At 37.8% G+C, this 22,879-nt stretch overlaps 1 protein-coding gene across 10 annotated transcripts in view; it reads right to left on the bottom strand.

Annotated features, from left to right (window-relative positions):
* Positions 1-22,879, bottom strand: part of ADGRL2 (adhesion G protein-coupled receptor L2) — a 190,962-nt gene that overhangs the window by 68,638 nt on the left and 99,445 nt on the right. For all 10 annotated transcript variants that reach the window (XM_045026939.1, XM_045026940.1, XM_045026943.1 and 7 more), the window contains exon 3: positions 17,934-18,147. In XM_045026939.1, the coding sequence (XP_044882874.1) occupies positions 17,934-18,147 (214 nt within the window). The remainder of the gene's footprint in view (positions 1-17,933; positions 18,148-22,879) is intronic.

The following is a 22,879-nucleotide window of genomic DNA, read 5'->3' as shown; positions in this document are numbered from 1 at the left end:
GTAACAATACAACAGTCAACACATGCAGAGAGGGCGAACATTTCCCCCTGCCTGCAAAGCACAACCCTCTGGCAGACTGATATGCGACTGCATACCTGGCTTTTTAAAAGTAAAGTATGCCTCACTGGCAATTTTCTTACTAGTGTGTATAGGACTTTGTTTGCAAGATAGTAACCCTAAGATTATTCCTTTAAAGGAAAATAGCACCCACTTTACTCAGCTCAAAGGGAAACCAGAAATCGACCTGCTTTGATGTTGGTTTTAACAATCAGAAGAAAAATGGGAGATGGATGTGCATATATGAGAACAGAATTTGGCCCTTAGCAATTTGCTTAAATGTTAGAGATCTTTCTGACTCTTAAACCATTATTAAGGTAGTCCAGAAACTGGTTTGCAGACTCACATTGCTGGTCTCACAATTTACATCACTCCTTGGCTGGTCTGAATGAAAAAAACATTTGAAAGAATACATTTTTTCAGGGTTGGGTTTTTTGTTTTTTTTTGAGACAGTTTATTACTATCCACAATTCTGACACTACTGGGTTGAGAAAAATATAATATTGATGATTTGTTGAGTTTTACTAATTACTAAGTCAACATAACATTAGGAAGCTAAATGCTGTGTAATTAATATGGCAAAATGAGATGTTCCATAGTAACGTTCCCATTTGTCAAATAAATATGAAGTCATAATTCATAAGTAATATATGTTGCCTATTGCATTGTAATCTTATAGGATTCTCAGGATTAAAACTGTTAAGATTTAACGATTGCTTTGAAGGATAAACATTCAAATTTGTTAAATTACAAGAAAAAGTGCATCTCCCACAATCTCCTTCACAGGATTATCTCCTCTGATTCAATATCAATAGATGCATATTATTTTTGTATGATGAAATAAGCCTAGTTTTTCTTGATTTCAACCTCACACTTTTAATAATTTTTAATGCGTTGATCTAGCTGCTTTTTAGTATTCATGTTTTCAAGTTCAAAGCAGCCAAATGTTTGAAAGGGGAAACTTCAAACTATTCTTAATTACTCACAGATAATTTATCAGATAGATTACTCTTGCCACAATTCATTTCTATTTTAATGCTTTGTTTATTGACGTGAATGCCAGTACTATAGGAACCCCATAAACTTGATATCAAGTCAATTAAAACATGAGTTAAAAGATTTTCAGGTATTTCATCTGTCCCTAGTTTCTCTGCCGATTATGTGGTTTTACAAACACATTTTCCTATTTTTAAAAAATGTTTCTCTCTCCCTTATTGCTGTGGAAAAGACCTATTAAAAACAGGGGACACTGATGATCTAATTGGCTATGCTCTATACAGGAGATACAGTGAAACTAATTATACACGAAGTGTAGTCAGGTATAGAAAGAACACAAAATAAAATAATTCCTTTTTCTTTAATATCTTTCACGTATAGTAATTTTAGGTGTTACTTATAAATCTAACATAAAAAAAAATCGTCTCTAGTCCTCAGACAAAGAATTATCTTAAATAGACCACCTCTCTTATTTTACTGGGCTCAATTCTTGCAATGAATTCTAGCTGTGCATGCAAACAAAAAAAGGGAAGTGTGACAGCATGAAGAAGAAATCAGCTCCGTACTAAATAGGATTTCCGCTGCATTTCTGGCTGGGGTGGGGGAGCTGGAATAAAAACACAGACATGTTGATTTTACTTTATTTGTTGCAAGTGAGGGCACAGCATAGGGAGAACGGCAGTGTAAATATGGTAAAGGACAAACCTAAGCGTAAGCAGATGCTTTGGGGTGCTCCGTACAAAGCACTCAAGTAAACCATTTCACCACTGAAAAGGAGGAAATAACACACAGGTGTGCTTATCTAGTTATGTAAGCTAAGTATTATCAAAGTATTTGAGTAAGTGACACAGATTATCCTCATTTGTCCTTCCCCACAGGTACTGGATGATTTTTCTCCCCATCTTTTTTCCCAACTCTTTTCCTCTGGGTAATGGGGCAAGTAAGCCAGTTTTTTAGAGTAATACCTCTACTTGGGCGTGCATATGCAAATATTCAGGCTAATGCTTACCAGGATTCTCACAAAAAACAGCACCGTTTTACGAACAGGCATTGTCTTTTGGAAGCTATGCAGATTTCAGAAGAGGATTTGGTGCTAATGTAGTCAAATTACATTCTAATATTAATTTCTAACATACAACACTATAGTACAAAATACAAAAAATGTAAGGAAGGGGGAAAAAATAAACTAACCCCAATTTCTCCCTCTCATACATAGTACTGTAATGAACACACAAAGATAAAAAGCACTGGATGATAGTAAAAATTATTTTATGCTCATTTCTGCAACCCTGTAATTCTTCTTTATCCATAGGCTGGCATTTACCATTTTCATAATGTAGTTAAAAGTTTTACAACTTAAGACTGCTTCCTACTCGTTTTAATGATTCTCTGAGTAATATATATTGTACCATAAATTATGAAACTATGCATAAATTTATTCTACAAGTTAATTTATACAGATCTTAAAATTGCCCCCCAAATCCCCCTTATTTACTAATATAAGCAAGTTACAATGGTTATTTGTTAATACAACTTCTGATATTTCAGGCACTTTGATAATTCCTTGCAATTTGACTGGACCTTTGCGTCAGTTTAATGCAAATTAGGTTTGACTCACTCAGGGTCTTATTAATCTAGCACAACTCTCATTTGTAGAATTGCACACTCAACATAAATGTAGGTTAGTTTTAGTAAGACAGTAAGCCTTATTTATGTACAAGCAGGCCACTGAGACCAGGTTGAATTCACTGGGTCACCAGGTCTCACTATACAGTGGAGAGAAAAGCCTAATTCCAAAATTTAAAAAAAAAAACTAACTGGTCTTTAAACATCAATATTGTGTTTGTAATTTCAAAACTTCCTCTTGAATAATTAAAAAAAATATTTGACCTGTATCAATTAGGAGCAATTATGTATAAAAATGTTCACCTACTGCAGTTTGCACATAGAGAAATGATCACATTTTTAACAAGGGAAATGGGAAATCGCTATGGGATGCCCTAGTTAGATTAAATTAGCAAGAAACTTGTTACCAGAACATATAAAAGATACAGCATAATAAGATATGACCTTGCAAAGGAACCTTGGAGCCAATCTGTGATATTCTTCCCCCCATAACCCTTGCTAATTATCTGCAAAGTTAGCGACCCTTTTGTGGCAGGTTATTTTTCTTCAAATAGTGCGAGTATTTTGGCTTTTAAATATTTAATTAGTCTTATGATATAAGAATTGTTGCACATGCCAAGTGCTTCAATTTCCAGACTGTGTTCCTCCTAATTATGCTCAGATTTAGGTTGGTCATCCCAAATCTCTCGTTCTTGTAATTATTTACTCCTTAAAGATCATTCAGTGGAGAAATATTTTTCACCCTTATGGCTCTTCCTTTCCACAAATGGCTTTTCTGGTCCGTTAATTACCCACTCAGAGGATTAGAGTTTGTAATAATGCAAAAGAACCTGCATGTAAGATGAGTTTTACAGGGTGAAAAAGAATAAATTGTTTTTAGTAAACCTGCCCTGGGGAACACCCCTTTTTGGTTATGATTTTCATCAACAAAGGCACTGTGCCATCACTAGGTATCTGCTGATTCCACAGGGTTATGGCAGTTATTCATATGTGCAGCTGAACAGACCTCCAGAGGCAAAATGCATAGCAAGAGTTGAAATCTTAGGTCCAAAGATAACTAATTTCATCACTTCCTTTTATTTTTTGAAAGGTACTCATTAGACTGCAATCTGACACCAACATGGCACAGTCCTTTTTTAAACCGTTTCTTCACGTTTCAGTCTGCGTTTTATGGCTTTATAGATATATATGTTGAACTGATGACTAAAAACAAAATTAGAGCCTTTTGATTTCATCTGCTGATTTCTTTTCCCAATATGGTTTAAAATTTGAGACAGAAGTGCTGTCTCTTGTAGGGTCTTCAATCAACTCAGTAACAGTGGTGTCATTTTCATTAAAATGTATCTCAAAGTCCTTACTACAAGTACTTTCTTTTATTCAGAGAGGAAGGCCTGTCACAAAAGCACAGTTATTCATTATCCACAATGATGTCTGGATCTAATTATCATTTGGAAAGCTCACAAGCCTTCCAGGTACAGGACTTCCTCAGCAAAGGTATCTTCCTGCTCTTCCAACTCAAAAAGTACAGTGCTACTTTCCCCTCCTCTTTTTTGATTTGCAGTTTAGATTAAATTACTTGTTTAAACTGTTTTTTTCTGAATCCTAGTGTGCCCAGTCTTAACCCAATGAAGTAGGGTGGATTTTTGTTTGCTTGCTTTTACATTTGCAGAAATGAGTGTCTTGTGCTTCTTACATACAAAAATTAAGCAGGCTCACCTGCATAAGAAACATATGAAAAAATTCTCTAGCTCATCTCTATCAACTTGGAGCTAATCTTTAATTGTGACAGAAATATTTATAATCTAATCCTTTTATCAAACTACCGACCACTGCAGGAGCCTCATGTGTTTGCACAATTAAAACCCCCATGTTAGCTATATATAATACTGCATTACATTTAATGCAAATCCTTTTCTATTGAAATTAGCATTGGGCTGACAGCAGGAAGTGGCTGATAAGAAAGCAACAAGGCATTGCTGATGGCATTCATGATAACTGAACACTAACTCATATGTATTCTGTCTACAGCATATTACCCAAAGTGCTCTTTTTTAAATGCGACTCCAGGAGGTGTCCTTTTGCTATATCTGTCACAAAGGCAGTGAAATTATCTAAGAAAGCTAAATATACAAAGTAAATGATGGTTTTCATGCCCATCTGTGATGCTGGCACTAGAATAATATACTGAAGGCAATATCTGTGCTGCTACATTCTAGATAAGAAAACACCTACAGCTTTGGAAGCATAATAGTACAGCTGAGTTCACTGCGTATAAGAAATGAAGTTAACATCAGAAAGATGATGGGTAGAGAACTGGTTATTGTTACTCTTAAATGAGAAAATAATTGAGTCCAAAATGCCTTGTTGTTAAACAGAAACAGGGTCTCATACAAATCCTGGGTTAGGGAGCACAGTTTGATTTATGCTGAAACAATAGTTTCACAGTGCTGATAAAATGCTTAGATTAAATACATTTTCAAAATCACTGTCCCTTCAGCTAAAAGTGAGAAAGAGAACGTTATACTGGAAGTAATGAACGGTAAGGTTAAAGGATCTTAATTGCAGACTGCCACTAATAATTTAATATGGAAGCTTTTGCACAAGGAAAAAGTACATATCTTGCCAGAGCAGATATTACATGTTTTTAATAAATATTAAGGTCTTTCACTGCAAGATGTTTAAGCTAGAAGAGTTTGGGCAGGGGCACCAGGTTCTTGTTGCATGTAGCAAAGGTCTGAGATTATAATATCCCCTATATTTGTTCAAATAAATGCTTTTTTTTTTATCCCCACTTCATCTTTTAAGGTTTTTGGAGACTATGTACGTATTAAGAAATCAAAATTGTAGATATAACTGCCATACTTTAGTGACAAACTTGAAAAAATGTCTGACTCTAGATAGTAAATTTGAAGTGTAGGATTCTGTACCGTAGTTGTGTTATGAAACAGATTTGACACTGAAAACTTATATGAGATAAGAATTCCCCCCCATTGATGTTTCCCAAGCAAACTAAAAATATTATATGAGTACTGAGTAAAATATTCAGTCTATGCTACACTCTAAGACTGCATTAACTTCATAGCAGTAACTTGTTTTATAGGCTCAGTTCATCATGACCTATAAAATGTTAGGTTGAAGTGCTTTAAATATCTGCTAACACCATGTGCAAGTCTGAGAGTACAAGGCAGTGTGCTGTGATGCGGCAAAGACAGTACTCTTCTGAGAAACTAGCACGCACTCTTATGTCACTGATCTAAACAGGGCGAGCATATTAATAATGTATGACACAGGCAGCAAATCTTTATATGAAACTGAAGTTCTAGTTAGGATTTTTAGTTTTGTTTTAGCATTGAGATATTTTTAATCTTTTTTAAGACTACAAACACCCTACAAAGTTAGATTTTATTGTAAATGTAATAATATATATTTAAATATACACATTTAGTATATTCAAGGTTATTACATTTCATAAAAGAACATTTTGTGGCTCCCCTTTAATTTGTGGGTCCAGATTTTTTGGGGGGTGGGGTGGAGGGAGGAAGGCGTATTATTGGTCTCTACTACATAAAAAAAGGATAAAGAATGGAATTACTATGTCTTTCAGTAATCATGGTCAATTTATTAAGTAATTAGTTGCAACTTCATTTTTTTTTTTAAAGAAATTCTGTAACATCACACTGTTGCTCATATCTTTGGCCCTTAAACTTTTTCACTTCAGTAACCTCGTTAATGTCAAAATGCCATCGGAATGTCTGCCCAATTTAAGAGTATAGCTTGGGCAAATGCAAGATCTATGGGGTTCAATAAAAGATGTTTTCTTATTGCATTCAACTAAAAAGCTTAATTGAGTTACAAAGATCAGTGCGCTCTTTAAACTCTGTGGAAGAAGTAAAATTCCAGAATGTGAAATATGTACATTTCTACATTACACTGTGGCCACTTCTTAACTTCTAAATCCTTGGTTTTCTTTCTTTTCTTCTTCTCCCCAGCTAAATTCTCTTACTATAATAATTCTTCTAAATTCTATAGCAATAAATAATGGCATTATTAACACTGAAAGCTTTTTAGATGATGTCATTGCCAGCACTAATTTCATAACACTAAAAAGTTCTCATAATTCTACTTAAACATATTTTTCAATTCACACTAATCTCTGTTAATTTAAGATCTACACTCGCCTATCAATACTCATCTTCATGTACTTTTTTTTTTTAAAAACATGTCAATCCTGTTTACTAAGTGATATTCAACAGATTTCCTATAGAGCAATGAATCTTAACAGGCCTCTTAATTGCTGCACATAGGAAACCACATTACTATTAATTCCTCAGCAACGGTATAAAATAAAACTATTGCTTCTCAAGCTCTAGAGCAATTAGACCTCTCGGCTATTTGGCTAACTCTGCTTCTTGATACCCAGTGCAGTTAATTATATTTTTTGATGTTAATAGTCTCTGTCAGTTTCGAGCATAACTCCTCTTTGATGAATATTTAAATTATATTTGAATAAAAAAAACCTTGGTTACATTTCATATTCAGCAGTCATCATAGCTTAATAAAGGTCGCCTCAGCAAATGTTGAGATAAATGTCTATATGAACACATGTATAAAAGTCCTAAATCAACTTATCAGATAATTTAGCTGTTTTGTACTATAGTGAATCTAACCAAACTGTTTATGGAAATATAAAAATAAATGGTCTTATACTCTTATAGTGATATTTTATGACCCCAAAATTGTCTTAGCTATTTATAAACATGTTCTTTTTATATATTAAATATATCAGAACATAAATTATCAGTGAGACTATTTCAGGACCAGAAAGTCACCAAGTGAACAGAAAGTATTCAAATTATCTAAAATAATGAACAGAAAGCTAAAAATTCAATGCACTGAGGGTAAAATAAATGTTGTCTTAGCCAAGTTCTCACTGTCATTAATCCACCAAATAAAGTGGCTAAATAACTTAATCATAACAATATGTATAGTAAGTGATACAATCTGCATAAGAGATTTTACATACGTTAGTGAACTCACTAAAGGAATGCTGGATGGAGCCCTAAATCTGTAATAAAGTGACAGAATCTGAAACATACTTCTCACATAATGTGTGCATACAATACTGCAAATGAATATACTGCACAGAGTGATCAGAAAATATGCCCGAAAACACATATACACCAATCTATCAAATAAAAACATACAGTGATACAAGAAAAGAATATGATCACAATTTTTGTTAGTGACAAAGGGAAAAAAAACAGCTTAAATATCCCAAATTACAAAATAAAATACACCTCTACCCCATTATAACGCCACCCGATATAACACGAATTCAGATGTAATGTGGTAAAGCAGCGCTCCGGGGGGGCGGGGCTGAGCGCTCCCATGGATCAAATCAAGTTCGATATAATGCGATTTCGCCTATAACGTGGTAAGATTTTTTGACTCCCGAGGACAGCGTTATATCAAGGAAGAGGTGTATCTACAAGCAATTTAATAATGTATCCCAATTTAATTTTAAGTCAAATTCATTCTTATTGTCAAATTCTCAAATTCCCAATAGGTAGCCTATTTTAATAAGTTTAGGAAAAGTTGTTTCTTTTGCAGACTGTCCATTTCTTAAGACAATTACAATGCCAGAGATCAATCTACAAATCACATACTGCAGAAAACAATCACAGAATACATCACAAAAAGTGAATAAACTTACACTGATAGTTGCCTCACGTCACCCCACTGTTTTTCAGACTTAATAAACTGAGGCTTTTTGTATCCAGACTGTTAAAAGACACTGTGAGAGAATGATCTGAACCATTACATCTATATAAATATTGTTCTTTTTTAAATGAATAAACCAAGCTTACCAATTTTTAATTTAAAATTAATGGTAGCAAAAATGAACACTGTCAAGTAAGTTGTTTTTTTTCATCCCATGGACATGACTGCTTTTCCCTCTAATAATGCAGCATATTCAGTGGACTAAAGATTTTGGTGTGACTCATAAATATTCAGTGCTATACCACTCTGTGACAGGGTTTCTCAAACAGGGGTCGCCGCTTGTGTAGGGAAAGCCCCTGGCGGGCCGGGCCAGTGTGTTTACCTGCCCCGTCCGCAGGTCTGGCAGATCGCAGCTCCCACTGGCCACGGATCACTGCTCCCAGGGCCGCAATCGGGCCGGACCTGTGGATAGGGCAGGTAAACACACCTGCCAGGGGCTTTCCCTACACAAGCAGCAACCCCTGTTTGAGAAACCCTGCTTTATGATGAACAGCTTCATTCGTAAAAAAGAGATTGTGCACGTGGGGCACTGTATGGTTTCTGGTTTTTCCTTATACTTGAGTCATAATTCAGTATCAAGCCTCATACACAGAAGAAAAGCAAAATCCACAGAGCCACACAGCATTGGCTCCGGTCAGAAACCCAATTTAAGTATGAGGATCCCTTTAACATCCACTTGAATAAATATACTCACGTGGGTGACTGTGTGCAGCATCAGGACTTATGACTGTATGTCCTCTTTTATGTGAGGAGTTTTTTAATAGCAGTCTAAAAGGGATTGGATAGCTTTGATAAACATATATGGTAAAGAAGAAGTTGTGAAGAAGATATCAGCAACCTGGTACAGGACACCAATGACATGCCAAAGCAAAATAAGGACCTTATATTTTACATTCGGTCATTTACTATGGCAGCGTTGATGCACGTGCATTCTGGGCAGTAGTCATCCAAATTGATATCTGATGTCAATATTACTACTTTTTGGATATAAAAAGGAGAGCAAATATCCAAACTACCTAGGGAACAGAAATAGAAAAATGCAGGTTACATCATAATATGAGACACGTTTCACTACTGAATATCTTTAACAAAGGCAGCCCTCATCCATAAAGGGAATAGCTACTGAATTCATATAAAAGCACAAACAGCAGCAGTGGTCTGATGAGCCCTTGTCTATGCCTGACAGACCCCCAAAAGAGAGGTGCTTCATACTCAACAACACACCGGTCACAGAATCAAGTCTGAGACCTGTCAGAGGTTTGGTTGAGATGCTCTAAAATGGTTTATTCTGGCAGAGCATGCAATATGCCAACCCAGTTCTGAAGCCAGGCTGCCACCGGTCACAGAATCAAGTCTGAGACCTGTCAGAGGTTTGGTTGAGATGCTCTAAAATGGTTTATTCTGGCAGAGCATGCAATATGCCAACCCAGTTCTGAAACCAGTTTTGCATTCCACTGGTGCAGACAGGGCTTAAGAAGTTAAAATGTTTCATTCTGATGAGATTAATCAGCAGGGATTGGCGATTGACACTCTCTCAATCCAAGACTGGAGTCTAGGGAAAGATTTACTTCATTTCAATTAGAAAGAACCCGGCTTGTTTTCACTTGAAAGGAGATAATCTGATATGCCACTGTTTCTTTTGTAGGCCTGACAAGCAAGGGACATATGTAGCACTTGCAGGATATGTATTCTGAGTGGAAGGGTATTTAATTTTTTCTTTCAATGATATATCACACACATTGATACGTGGAATGTAAAAAATCATTGCATTGCTAGGAAAAGATTGAACATCTCCTCTCTTTCCTGCTCTCTCTTTCCCCTGCAAATGCGCGTCCATTTTCCATCATATTTGCAGGGCTTAGGGGAAAAAGGAAGAGGGATAACTCTCAAATCAAGGATCTAGGAAGTTTTAGTGACCTTCCTCCTATCCCACAAACAGAAAGGTCAAGGGAACAAATCAAGTAAATGGCTCTTTGGTAGAACTTTGGCTGGAGTGCAGCTGAGTCTTATGGAGGGTGAATGATGGACACGAGAGGTTAGAGTATTACAGCATGGAAGGAATGCAAGGTGCCAGGACTGTGAACAGGATCTCACTCTGTTGTCATGGTGGACATGGTGATTGAAGCTGTGTGCTATCCTGCAGCGGAAGGGTAATATGAACAAAGGAAGAATTGTATTAAATAATTTCTTTCTTTAGGTCAGTTTTTGTGTCCCCTATTCCCCTACTTTTCTGTAGTAACATTTTATAAAGAAGGATTTTTGAAGGAGGGGAAGGTCCCTAATTTGACCTGTACCTTATGTGCATCTACTCTTCTTATCTGTTTTCTGGAAAACAAACCCATGGGAATCTTTGTGCATTTTTCTAAAACAAATGTCAGTGCTGTTAAACAAACAAAATACAATCACAGCAATGTAGCACTCTTGAGGAGAAAAACGGTGTAAGGGGCACAAAGCTCAGGAAGTTTCAACTCAAAGTTTCCTACAATTTGTCCTTATTTAAGGATTTCCCCACAGATATCAGTATATCCCTCGAGGACCAGGGCATCTGCATGGAGGCATAGAATCTGCACTACTCCCTGGCTCCTCAGCATCAGTGGCTTTTCATCTGGCTTTCTCTCACTCCATCCAGACCCTCTTCACCACAGCCACTTACCTCTAGGCAGGGCTTCCAAAGGTTGTATGAGAGGGAGAGAGATGGCTCTTGGGCTCATCCCCCCTTCCTCTTATAAAAACTACATCTTTTAAGTGATATTTCCACAATTTCCCCACCTTCTGTGGAACCTTTCTGAGGATACAATCAATATTTTTTTAAGAGTAAGGCAACTAGCTCTCTCTTGTGACAATTATTTAGTTAAATGCTAGAATCTACTCGTTTTAAAAGAACACTCTCTGGCTATGTCTACGCAGCCTCTAAGTTCAGACTACTGGGGTGTGAATCGCAGCACGCACTAACGTGCTGCATAGTAACTCTCCTGTGGGGTTGCTACTGGCGTGAAGTAAGAGGTACCCAGTTCAAATTAACATAGTCATCTTTGAAAGAAGACTTACATAACATGAACTTTACTAGATACCTTTTAGTTTGTGCCAGCAGCATCCACGAGGAGTGAGTTACTTTGCAGCATGCCAGTGCGCACTTCAACTCACACCCTTGCTGTGTGAACTGGGGGGCTGTGTAGGCATGCCCTTAATTAATTTTGTGTTAGTTTCCCAAAACACATTTGCAAGCCAGTCACATATGCACGCATTTATTAGTAGACTCACTGAAACATTATTTTAAGAAAAATAATTCTACCTGAACTTCTTTCATTTATAAAGGTATTCTAATTTTGGCTAATTGTTGTATATGTGTATGTGTTCGCACGTGCTTTTAAGAGTGAAAAGATCACTTTTAGCTAAGGATGATACCTGCCTTTTTTTTGGATTGCAAACTTTTCTGAATCATTATAAAGATAAGAATCTGTGCAAATTTGGTTTATTAATGCTAATGTCCGTTTACACCACTCTGGCAGTATAAAGGAACTATAGGTGGGTTAAAATGGAATTGACTTTAAGGCCCATTTACACTGCCAGAGTGTTGTATGGGGGTCTTAGTGTAAATGAGAGTCTGGCCCAGCAAGTCCAATACTATTAACAAAGGAAACAGTCACTTTTTTGTTGCAGTTCAAAAATAATCTGGATATCTTTACTATAAGCACTTTTTTTTAAATTGACAGGCTATTATGACTGTGTGATAAATATCCTTTCATTTGATGCATTCACAAGTTGCAAAGTTCGTAGAGTTTTCTGATCATTTCTAATTTTTCCTTCTTTCAAAGACCTATTTGAAACTGTTCTTCGTGGCAGGATACAGACCAGATCTCATCTTCAAAGATCCAGGCAGCTGTTTGTAGAATAAAGATGTTATAGCCTTTATTGTTAAGGACACTGCATTTGATTTAGAAAGCTACTTTTGTTGTCCATTAACCCTTTTCAAGCACTCAAATTTTGTTGTTTTTGCCTTTCTAAACGAACTATCAGTTCTCTATGATCCAGAGTCATATGACAAATTTTCTTTTAAGCCCATTAGTTTCATTTCATATTAGTTCTACCGGGTCACAAAATGGTTAAATGACTTAGATCAAGTCAGTTGTAGAGATGGCCGTGGAACCCAGAGATCTTGACTGGCAGCTTTCTTCTAACCACTCACCAATGCAGCAATTTTACCTCCTTGATGATCCAAAATTTTAAAGAAAGCCAAGTGGTTCTTGGAATACGCATGCCAAAAGAAAGTGAACCACTTGTATTATACTGGCACCACACAAATCTCTGTTATTAATATTCATAAGGGCTTTGCTTAGTGCTTGTATGTATCATCTTCTAGGAATTCTGTTTTGAAATATAAGTTGGATAATTCACTTTGACTGTCTAATATCATCCAGAAAGAATTACCAAACATAAAAGGCGTATTTTGTTGTATTCTACCCATACTTGGAAAGAAAGTGCTCCCAGCATCCAGAAAAATGTGGCTCTCCTAACAACCACACACATTTGAATGTTATTTGGCTTATTATAGAATGTCTCATTTTAAAACATTATATATATATAGATATAGATATAGATATATACACATACACACAAATATTTTTAAATGTTATTTAAATTTATAAAAACTGAAAACAAAGCAAGCAGGAGAAGCCATAAAATCTTCAGTGTCTACCTCAATAGAAATTGGTAATGATCATCTGCAGTTTCTCAGTGTCTGTAAAGCGAGGCTTTGAAGTTGACACTGCAGGCAGAAAGTCTTCATAGGTGAACAGGCAGTTTGAAAATAACTCAGGCAAACCATCTTAATTCTTCTAAAACTGGCTTCTAAGTGGAATTTTCTTAAAAAGTTAATTTTCAAGCCACCAATTTGTCTACAAAGAACAATATTAGCTAGTCATGTCAACTTCAAAGTCTCACAAGAGTTACTGGCTACAGCTGCACACAGGACACTCTACAAGCAACGAAGTTCTTCTCCTCAGGCTCCTTATGTGTCTAACCTTTTTATTTCATTTTTTTTTAAATGTAAAGAAAAAAGTATGGGAAAAATAGTAACTTTCTCCCTAGGGGAGGCTAGTGTAGTTAATAAGTATCAACTCTTCCAGATTGTTTTTACACATAAAAATCCCAAATGGCTTGGAACTACAGATAGGAAATTATACTGCTCATTCACTAACACATATTTTAGAAATAATGTTACATTACCCAAAATAAATAAATAAATAAATAAAAATAATAATAATAATAAAAGGAATAACGAACAGCTAACACATAACTATATGAAATTGACCAAATCTAGAGTTATGGGAAATACAGTTCCTACCACACCTCCACACCCCATAGGGTTTTGTGGGTGGAAGGCTGAGAGCATGGGGGCGGGAAGCTAAGTGCTGCCAGGTTTTCCCTCCCTTTTTTAAGCTAATATTTTGAACTTCTGTTTACATGAACATACTGAACTGACTGGTCAACCACACACCTCATTTGGAACTGTAAGTACGCACTCAGGCAGCAGCAGAGACAGCACCCCCCACCCCCAAATATTTTGTTAAGCGTAAACTATCAATTTAAGGAGACTGTTTCTGTGCTTGTTTCATCTAAATTAAGATGGCTAAAAGCAGCATTTTTCTTTTGTGAAATAAAGTTTCAAAGCTATATGAAATCAGTGTTCAGTTGTAAACTTTTGAATGAATAAGCATAACATTTTGTTCAGTGTTATGAACATTTCAGAATCATGAACAACCTCCGTTCCCAAGGTTTTTGTAACTTTGAGGTTCTACCATAACATATAGGTGAAAGATTTTATACTAGAGTCATTAGGATCTAATTTCAATCAGTGAATAAAAAATACTTGAAGTTAAAAACAAAGTGTTGAAGAACATCAATGTTCTAAGATAGGCCTACTGGGAAAAAATAAGAAAATTAAGAACTATCAAGAAACACAAAGAAGAAAAGAAACAAATAAGTGGAAAGAGATGACCATGTCCAGGGGGTAATATCAACTAACATTGGATGCTGAAGGAGATGATGGATTTGTCAATGTTAAGAGAGATTTGGTTTGCCAGAATCTACAAGCTTCTAGAAAGTAGGCATGGCTTCTGACATCACAATTCTATACTAAATTGGTTAGCTCATCTTATTTTTCAATCTTAAGTTTTCACCAGGTTGTTTCTTAGATTTGTAGTAAATGCTAAAGCTGCTGAGTAATACTGCAAACACATGGCTAGCATTTAGTAATTACTAAACATCATTCTATGAATGTATATGACTTAGCTTGCCAAAAAATTGAAGGCAGCAGTAACTGACTGAATGGACTGAAGTAATAATGGAAACAGATCATTCTTCTGAAGTAAAAAGAAAACATTGTCAGGAGCTGTTAAGTAGTGAGATGGAAAGGTTTCTTCATGAGCAAATGTATAAGTGAATTAAGCTTTTTTCTACTGATCAATCACTGGTTATGTTATTATAAACAAATTAAAGATAAAGGCTTGAAATACTTGATAAGAAAGTTGCAATCTTCTTTTTATATAGCACAAATTGAGCAATGTTAAAAAATATTGGAAGATGGAGGGAAAGTGCATTACTACTAAATGTCATTGATTCAAAGAGAATTCAAAAAAATTGAAAAAGATTAAAACTTCTCAGATGCAAACAACCTAAACCTCTGACATATACAGCACACAATTTTTTTCCAGTTGAGATATAAAGTAACATCTAGTTTTGCAGATCATGAAAATTCAAAAATACTTCTGCAACCACCATAAGCTTTATGCGCACTGACGGAAAAACTGATGTCCCAGCTTCCCAATGACACTCTGGTGGAACTCTCAGGAAGACTGCGTGTTTATATTTGCATCCAACTGCCACAATCTTGAAACACGTGCTGAGCATAAAGAAGACTTTGATCAAAACACAACATGTATTTTACACAACAAGGAACTCTACAGAGAAGCACTACACTTACAAAGCAACTGAAAGTGGTTTCGAAGGGACTTGACAGATGACGCTCAGGCTGATGACACTGCTGCTGCAGTCTCAGTGGAAATCTGTCTTGATCTATTTAACAACAATGAACTAGAACCACAAAAAGACAATTCAAACTGATTCAGAGAAGTTCTGGAACCTTTCCATTAACTTGGCCAGGATTAGCTTCCACTACTGACTGCAAATACAAAAGCCATCAGTTGAAACATAATCTCAAATTCCTTAATACACTTCTACTATTTAAAATTGAAGATCCAGATTTCTACCCTAATTCTATATCTATGAAGGCTGTTGTTACAGTTAGTAACATCAAAATGGTTGAAAAGCATGGAAATAAAACTGTGGAAAAACTTCCTAATAGGCTAGGTACTGAAATACAAAATAAATTGGTGAATGTGTACTGGTATAGAAGGGAAGATAAAGAGTACTAAGACAAATAGTAGACTGGAGACTTGATTATTGTTTTTAGGCTTTACTTACAGAAAACATGGCTTTTTAAGAACATAAGAACATAAGAAAGGCCGTACCGGGTCAGACCAAAGGTCCATCTAGCCCAGTATCTGTCTACCGACAGTGGCCAATGCCAGGTGCCCCTGAGGGAGTGAACCTAACAGGCAATGATCAAGTGATCTCTCTCCTGCCATCCATCTCCATCCTCTGACGAACAGAGGCTAGGGACACCATTCTTACCCATTCTGGCTAATAGCCATTTATGGACTTAGCCACCATGAATTTATCCAGTCCCCTTTTAAACATTGTTATAGTCCTAGCCTTCACAACCTCCTCAGGTAAGGAGTTCCACAAGTTGACTGTGCGCTGCGTGAAGAAGAACTTCCTTTTATTTGTTTTAAACCTGCTGCCTATTAATTTCATTTGGTGACCCCTAGTTCTTGTATTATGGGAATAAGTAAATAACTTTTCCTTATCCACTTTCTCAACATCACTCATGATTTTATATACCTCTATCATGTCCCCCCTTAGTCTTCTCTTTTCCAAGCTGAAGAGTCCTAGCCTCTTTAATCTTTCCTCATATGGGACCCTCTCTAAACCCCTAATCATTTTAGTTGCCCTTTTCTGAACCTTTTCTAGTGCTAGAATATCTTTTTTGAGGCGAGGAGACCACATCTGTTCACAGTATTCGAGATGTGGGCGTACCATGGATCTATATAAGGGCAATAATACATTCTCAGTCTTATTCTCTATCCCCTTTTTAATGATTCCTAACATCCTGTTTGCATTTTTGACCGCCTCTGCACACTGCGTGGACATCTTCAGAGAACTATCCACGATGACGCCAAGATCTTTTTCCTGACTCGTTGTAGCTAAATTAGCCCCCATCATGTTGTATGTATAGTTGGGGTTATTTTTTCCAATGTGCATTACTTTACATTTATCCACAAGAGTTTTATAGTATAAGAAAATATAATTAAAGAAATAAAGCATAAAAGAAATACTATGCACTTGACTTCATAAATCTTTATGGTTTTCTCCACCTTTTTCTAGCTTCCCCCTTCTTGCCCCCCGAGAATAATGAGGGGTGGGTTTTTCTGAAGAGGGGAAAATCATATCAATCTTGACCAATTCCCACTCATTTGTCTGTTAAAATGAGACTATTTGAAGAGACATGATTTTTTGCATTTTGTAACAAAAACGGACAAAGCTAATCATATGTCAATATCATCTGAGCATTTACAAGGGAGTTTTTTCAGATGGTCTCTATCCAACCTCTGATGATGATAGGATGGTAAAAATGCCCATGACCAATCTACACTAGAGCTTCCACAATTGTTAGCCCTGGCTGATCTACACAAGTATTAGGCCATGGCAGGAGAAATTCTGTAAATCTTCCGTGCAGACGCAGTCTCTGTGATGCTTTTGTACAGTAAGTCCCTTTTATTGGTGCTACGTCTCATACCCTGAAACTAACAGGGTGACTTGCTGAACGCTGGAGTGATAGTAATAACTGCTGAGCAAGACAGTCAGAAAGCAGTTTTGTCCTCTAAGAGGACAATATCTACCGCCTTTCCAAAGAACTGACCTGACGGTACAGTTTTTTTAGTTTGATATGTTTTGTAGGTGAGCAGAGGGTCAGTTATTGATCATATTGATAGCAATCATTTAACTTAGCATGGGCATTTAGAAACTGCTTAAATGTGCAGCAGCCATTTGAATACTTTTTGAGTGCAGTTTGACCTCCTGAAAGACGAGGATACAATGACGCTTCAAAGAAGTGAAATGTATCATTCTCCTTGCAATCACCTGCCAGCTTTTTCACTTTTATCAAAGAGACTATAAAAGGAACTCAGAAAGATTTGCTAGTAGCTAGCTTCAATTGCTTTGTAATATTACTAGATAAAAATGATAAGGATATTTTAATAATTTTTCCCTGAGACAAAATGCAAATCAGTACGTATACAATGCGTAAATTAATTGTGTGATACACTTTTGGAAAACAGTAAATGTATTTTTACCTTTGTGTCATAATTTTGTAGGCATCTGGGAGGAAGCATTCTGTATTTTCCATTTGGAAAGGGTCGGCATCACAAATCTTGTCATCTGTCCGTCCATAATTAGCACTCTCTATCATAATGACATCACTTCCTGGACACCGAAGGTCAATGGAGTAGCCCTCGCAAGACAGTTCCCTCCTAACTAAACCAAATGGTAGTGCTGCTCGGCTGAAACCTTTAAAAAAAAATTAGGCATCAAATTAAAACAATGAGGAAAAAAATGACAAAAGGAAAACATTTTCTGGCGTATGCATGGATGTTACATTTTCTATCCCATGTGCTCAAGGAGAAGAAAGTAACACAAGCCTTTACAGATGTTTTTTATCACGTTCACAGAACATAGCTTTTGGAATTGTAATCATATTAGCCTAATTGCAAATTATCTTTAAAAATACCTGAATGTTTTCCAAAGATCTAAATTCATATTGAATTGGACCAGGGTCTGCCTTTTACAAGCAGCGATAAATACAGTAATGAGGTATGCCAGGCATAAGAGAAAATCACAGAGTGAAGAAATGTTTTCAGAACTTCAGGATCACCTGGTGGTTTCTTCTGGATTCTACACATTCTGAGCTTTAATTTAAAAAAATTGTTACAACGTTAAGTTTTCAGCCCTTTGCACTGAAAAGCTACTGTTTTTTACAGTGTAAATCAATGTGCTGCTACTCTTTTATTGCATATTTGCAGAAAACTCCGCTAAACAACAGGGGAGAATTCTTCTCACAACCAATTCACATAGCTGCCGAGTTTTCAGAGGCAGAACTTTAACCTCCCCTTTCTCCACCCCAGGAGAACCTCTGTCTTTAAGAAGGATAAGGAGGGGCAGCTGGAGGAGTCAGCTGGAGCATTTGGATAGATGAAGAAGTTGATTCGGTGGGAGTTCTAGTAGCAGGAAGTGCCTGGTGCAGCTGAGTGTGAAGTGGGCAGTGGCAAAGGAAGCTGGTTGGGTGGAAGTGCCAGTGTCAGGGGGCCAACTGCAGCAAGGTCAGTCTCCTACCAATGCACCGGGGCATAGCTGAGGCTAGCAGGGGGTTGCCTGATTGACTGCACATCCTGATTGGTGAACGGACAGAGCTAAACTACTACTTGACCCAGCAGCAGCCAGCACAACACATCCCACACTGCAACTGTGCTTGATCCTGCTTCCTGCTCCCATGCCTGCTCCTGCCCAGCCTGCTCCTGCTTGCTTCCAGCCCATGCCTGCTCCTGCCCTTATCCATCCTGGACACCCTTGGCTTGACCCCTGCCTCTGGGATTCCCGACCATGCCTCTGGCTCACCCTGGGTTCCAGCATTTGGCTTCTGACCTCTGGCTCTGACCCAAGATGTTGGGGGGGGGGAGAGGGGTGCACTTGGGGCAGCTGGCTGAGTGGTGGCGGTGGGGGGTGCCTGACTGGGGCAGTGGGTGTCTGCCTGGTGGTAGGAGGGAGGTGTGGTCTTAGGTGTAGGTTCCCTGGTGATAACAGTGTTTGGGATGGTAAGAGAGCCTTACGATGAGCAACTTGCCAAGCAGCTACTTTGCCCTCTATCTAACTACTCAGATCCCAGCCTGAGAAGCAGTCTGCAAGAGTGGGGAGCAGGCAGAGATGATGAGAGTCACAGCTAAACAATGTGAGGAAAAAGCGTTGCCTGTCTCGGTTCTCTCCTCTTTGTGCCTCTCCTTGCTCTTTGAAATGCAGCTTTTCCTTTCCTGGATGTTCTGTGTCCCAAAGGTGGCCTCCATGACAGTTTGCTGCCTGACACAGACACCGTACATAACAGCCTGTAAGAGCTGCTCGGCAGACCTACATTTTAGCATTCGTACCTATGCCATTTTGCATAAACTAATAGCACATTACTTGAGTAAGGGCACTATGAGTAAGTATGTGAGTAATTTCTGCAATGGGTGGCAGAAGTGTGCTGAAAAGTTCCTGTGTCCAATCAGGAAAATTCATTCCCTTTACAATTTTTTTTCCCTCTGAAATCTTCTTCTGTCTGAGAAAATTCATTAAAGCAAACCATTCCATTAAGAGTTTTGAAGTAACATGCAATTATCTGGGCACCAAAACCTAGGACTAGCTAACTCAATAGGAAACCTTTTGTCCTTTATCATCAGTTCTTTATGCAGTCAGTGTAGAGTGCTAGCATAAAGTAGCTATATGCTATATTCTGCTATACCAGGGGTTCTCAAACTGGGGGTCAGGACTGCTCAACTTATTACACAGGGGTTGCAAGCTGTCAGCCTCCACCCCAAACCCAGCTTTGCCTCCAGCATTTATAGTGGTGTTAAATATATTTTAAAGAGTTTTTAATTTATAAGGGGGGTCGCACTCAGAGTCATGCTATGTGAAAGGGGTCACCAGCATAAAAATTTGAGAATCACTGTGCTATACGTACAAGATTTAACATAGATCAGATTGCTCTGTCTCCCTGACCCAAAATTTGAACCCATCATCACATTAAATTGTGGGATAAGTTAGATGATTTGATAGTACTAAATACCTTCTTTAAAAACAGTAGATACTTTTCAACAGCACCATAGGTTGGTTTTTTTTAAGCATTCTAGTAAAACTAGTAACACACTCTAGCACTGTTATAGCTAAGATTCCATAAAGGTTTCTGGTTAGATATTTCAAGGTTTCTGGTTAGGTATTTCAAGAATTACCTATCTTTGGTACTCTATACGTTTAAAAACAAACATTTCTCTCCCTCCCATAAGCAAAACATTTGGAATAATATACAACTATTACACGCATACAGTCATTATGTGATCAGAAAGATTTTTGGTTCAGACATTTATTACACACATGCAACACAGAATGTGAACCATTTGGTATAGTCTATTTTAAATATGGTGTATTGCAGGGGCAGCCAAACTTACTGACCCTCTGAGCCACATATGATAATCTTCAGAAGTTCGAGAGCCGGGTGTGCTTGCCAGGACTTGGGGCTTCAGCCCCGTGGTGGGGTGGTGGCTCAGGTCTTCTGCCCTGTAGAGAGGGGGTTCTGGAAGCTTCAACCCCACAGGAGGCACCTGCTGAAGCCCCCAGCCCCAGCAGGTGTGCCCCGTGGGGATGAAGCCTGAGCCCTAACAGGCGCCCCCACAGGGCTGAAGCTCCTAGACTCCCCTCCCCGCTGGGCAAAAGCCCCTTGGGCCTCCACTGGGCAGAAGCCCTGAGCTCCCCCTGCCCCCCAGTCTGGTAGGTGGGAGAATGGGGGGGAGGGGTGTAAGAGGCTCTGAGAGCTGCACTTCAACTGTAAAAGAGCTGCAGTTTGGACACCACAGGTATATTGTATTAATACAATTGGCATAATTATTATTTATTTACAGCAGCTCTCACGCTCTGCTATGTGTTTTCCAACCAAACACAAAGAATGCCTAGTTTCTGCACCAAAGAGTTTATAATAATAAATGCATTGTAATAATAATACATCTCTAAAATTCAAACAAAGACAGACAGACAAAGAGCAGGTGGTGTAGCATGTGACATTTTGGGGCACTTGTATGAAAGAGAATATTCTCAAGTCACATACACAGTGGTTTCTTATAGTCATGGTATCAGAAGTATGTCTTAAGAAGGGAATCAGAAGCAGAGAAAGTAGCGGCTTTGTGAATCAGCACTGGAAGAGTGTTCTGCGCAAAATGGAAGAAGGCACAGAGATGACTAGGGGAGAATTTGAGGATAGTGGAGTAATTGGAGAAGCAGAAGAGATAAGAGGTGACAAAAAGGACAGGCCAAATAAGAACAGAAGGGCAGAATTACATAGAGCTTTGAAGGAAAGGACAATAATCTTGAATTTGATGAGGTGGAGAAGGAGAAGCCAGTGGAAAGATTTAAAGAAAGAAATGATATGGTCAAATTGACGGGCGAGAAAGTGATCTTGGCAGTAGTATTTTATATGGACTAGAGAGGTACTCTTCCTATTGTGTTAGCAATCTGTGGGTTAAAACTCCCATTGAATTGAGATGATGAGTTGTAAGATCTCCAAAAGACTTGTTTCTTTTAATCATGTAAACAGACGAAAGAACGGTACACTTTAAAACAAAGAAACTTCAAATTAAACTTTCACATCATCCAAAACTCGTCCCCTAGGTTTGACAGAACATATGATGCATGGCATCAAACACTAATATTAGATCAGGGTTCGGCAACCTTTCAGAAGTGGTGTGCCGAGTCTTGATTTATTCACTCTAATTTAAGGTTTCGCGTGCCGGTAATACATTTTAACCTTTTTAGAAGGTCTCTTTCTATAAGTCTATAATATATAACTAAACTATTGTTGTATGTAAAGTAAATAAGGTTTTTAAAATGTTTAAGAAGCTTCATTTAAAATTAAATTAAAATGCAGAGCCCCCCGGACCGGTGGCCAGGACCCGGGCAGTGTGAGTGCCACTGAAAATCAGCTCGCGTGCCACCTTTGGCACACGTGCCATAGGTTGCCTGCCCCTGTATTAGATCTTTGCCAAATCTAGTCACAATGGGCCAAGACAAAGCCAGAAGGTCATGCTCTCGTCTCTGATACATGAGTGTGATTCAATTACAGTCAACATATTTTGATCCAAAGTATATACACTTTAGCTTGTGACTATGGCCCGTATATATTCTTCCTTTGCAACAAATTACTGCAGAGAAGCTACAGAATCTGACCATTACCCCATTCTGTATTCCATAAGGGTGCAAAATGGGCAGAGGAATGAGATCCTCACAGATGCATACAGCAGCTCCTCCAAACTAAGCACCACGGCCCCAGCCATGCCAGGACTAGTAATAATGCTGCCGATGGTTGCCATTCCTGCATTCTGTGATTCTGAAGAATGAAGTCATCCAGCACAAAGTAGGGAATTAGTTAATTCTGCCTATGCTGCCGAATTTTTCCTGTGGCCTCCTGGCAGTTTGTAGAGGAGCGTTAGATGGGTGCAGAGCATCT

Source organism: Mauremys mutica, chromosome 8, assembly GCF_020497125.1.
Source record: "Mauremys mutica isolate MM-2020 ecotype Southern chromosome 8, ASM2049712v1, whole genome shotgun sequence".
NCBI lineage: Eukaryota > Metazoa > Chordata > Testudines > Geoemydidae > Mauremys > Mauremys mutica.
Note: the sequence above shows the minus strand (reverse complement) of the source record. Positions and strands in the feature narration are given on the sequence as shown.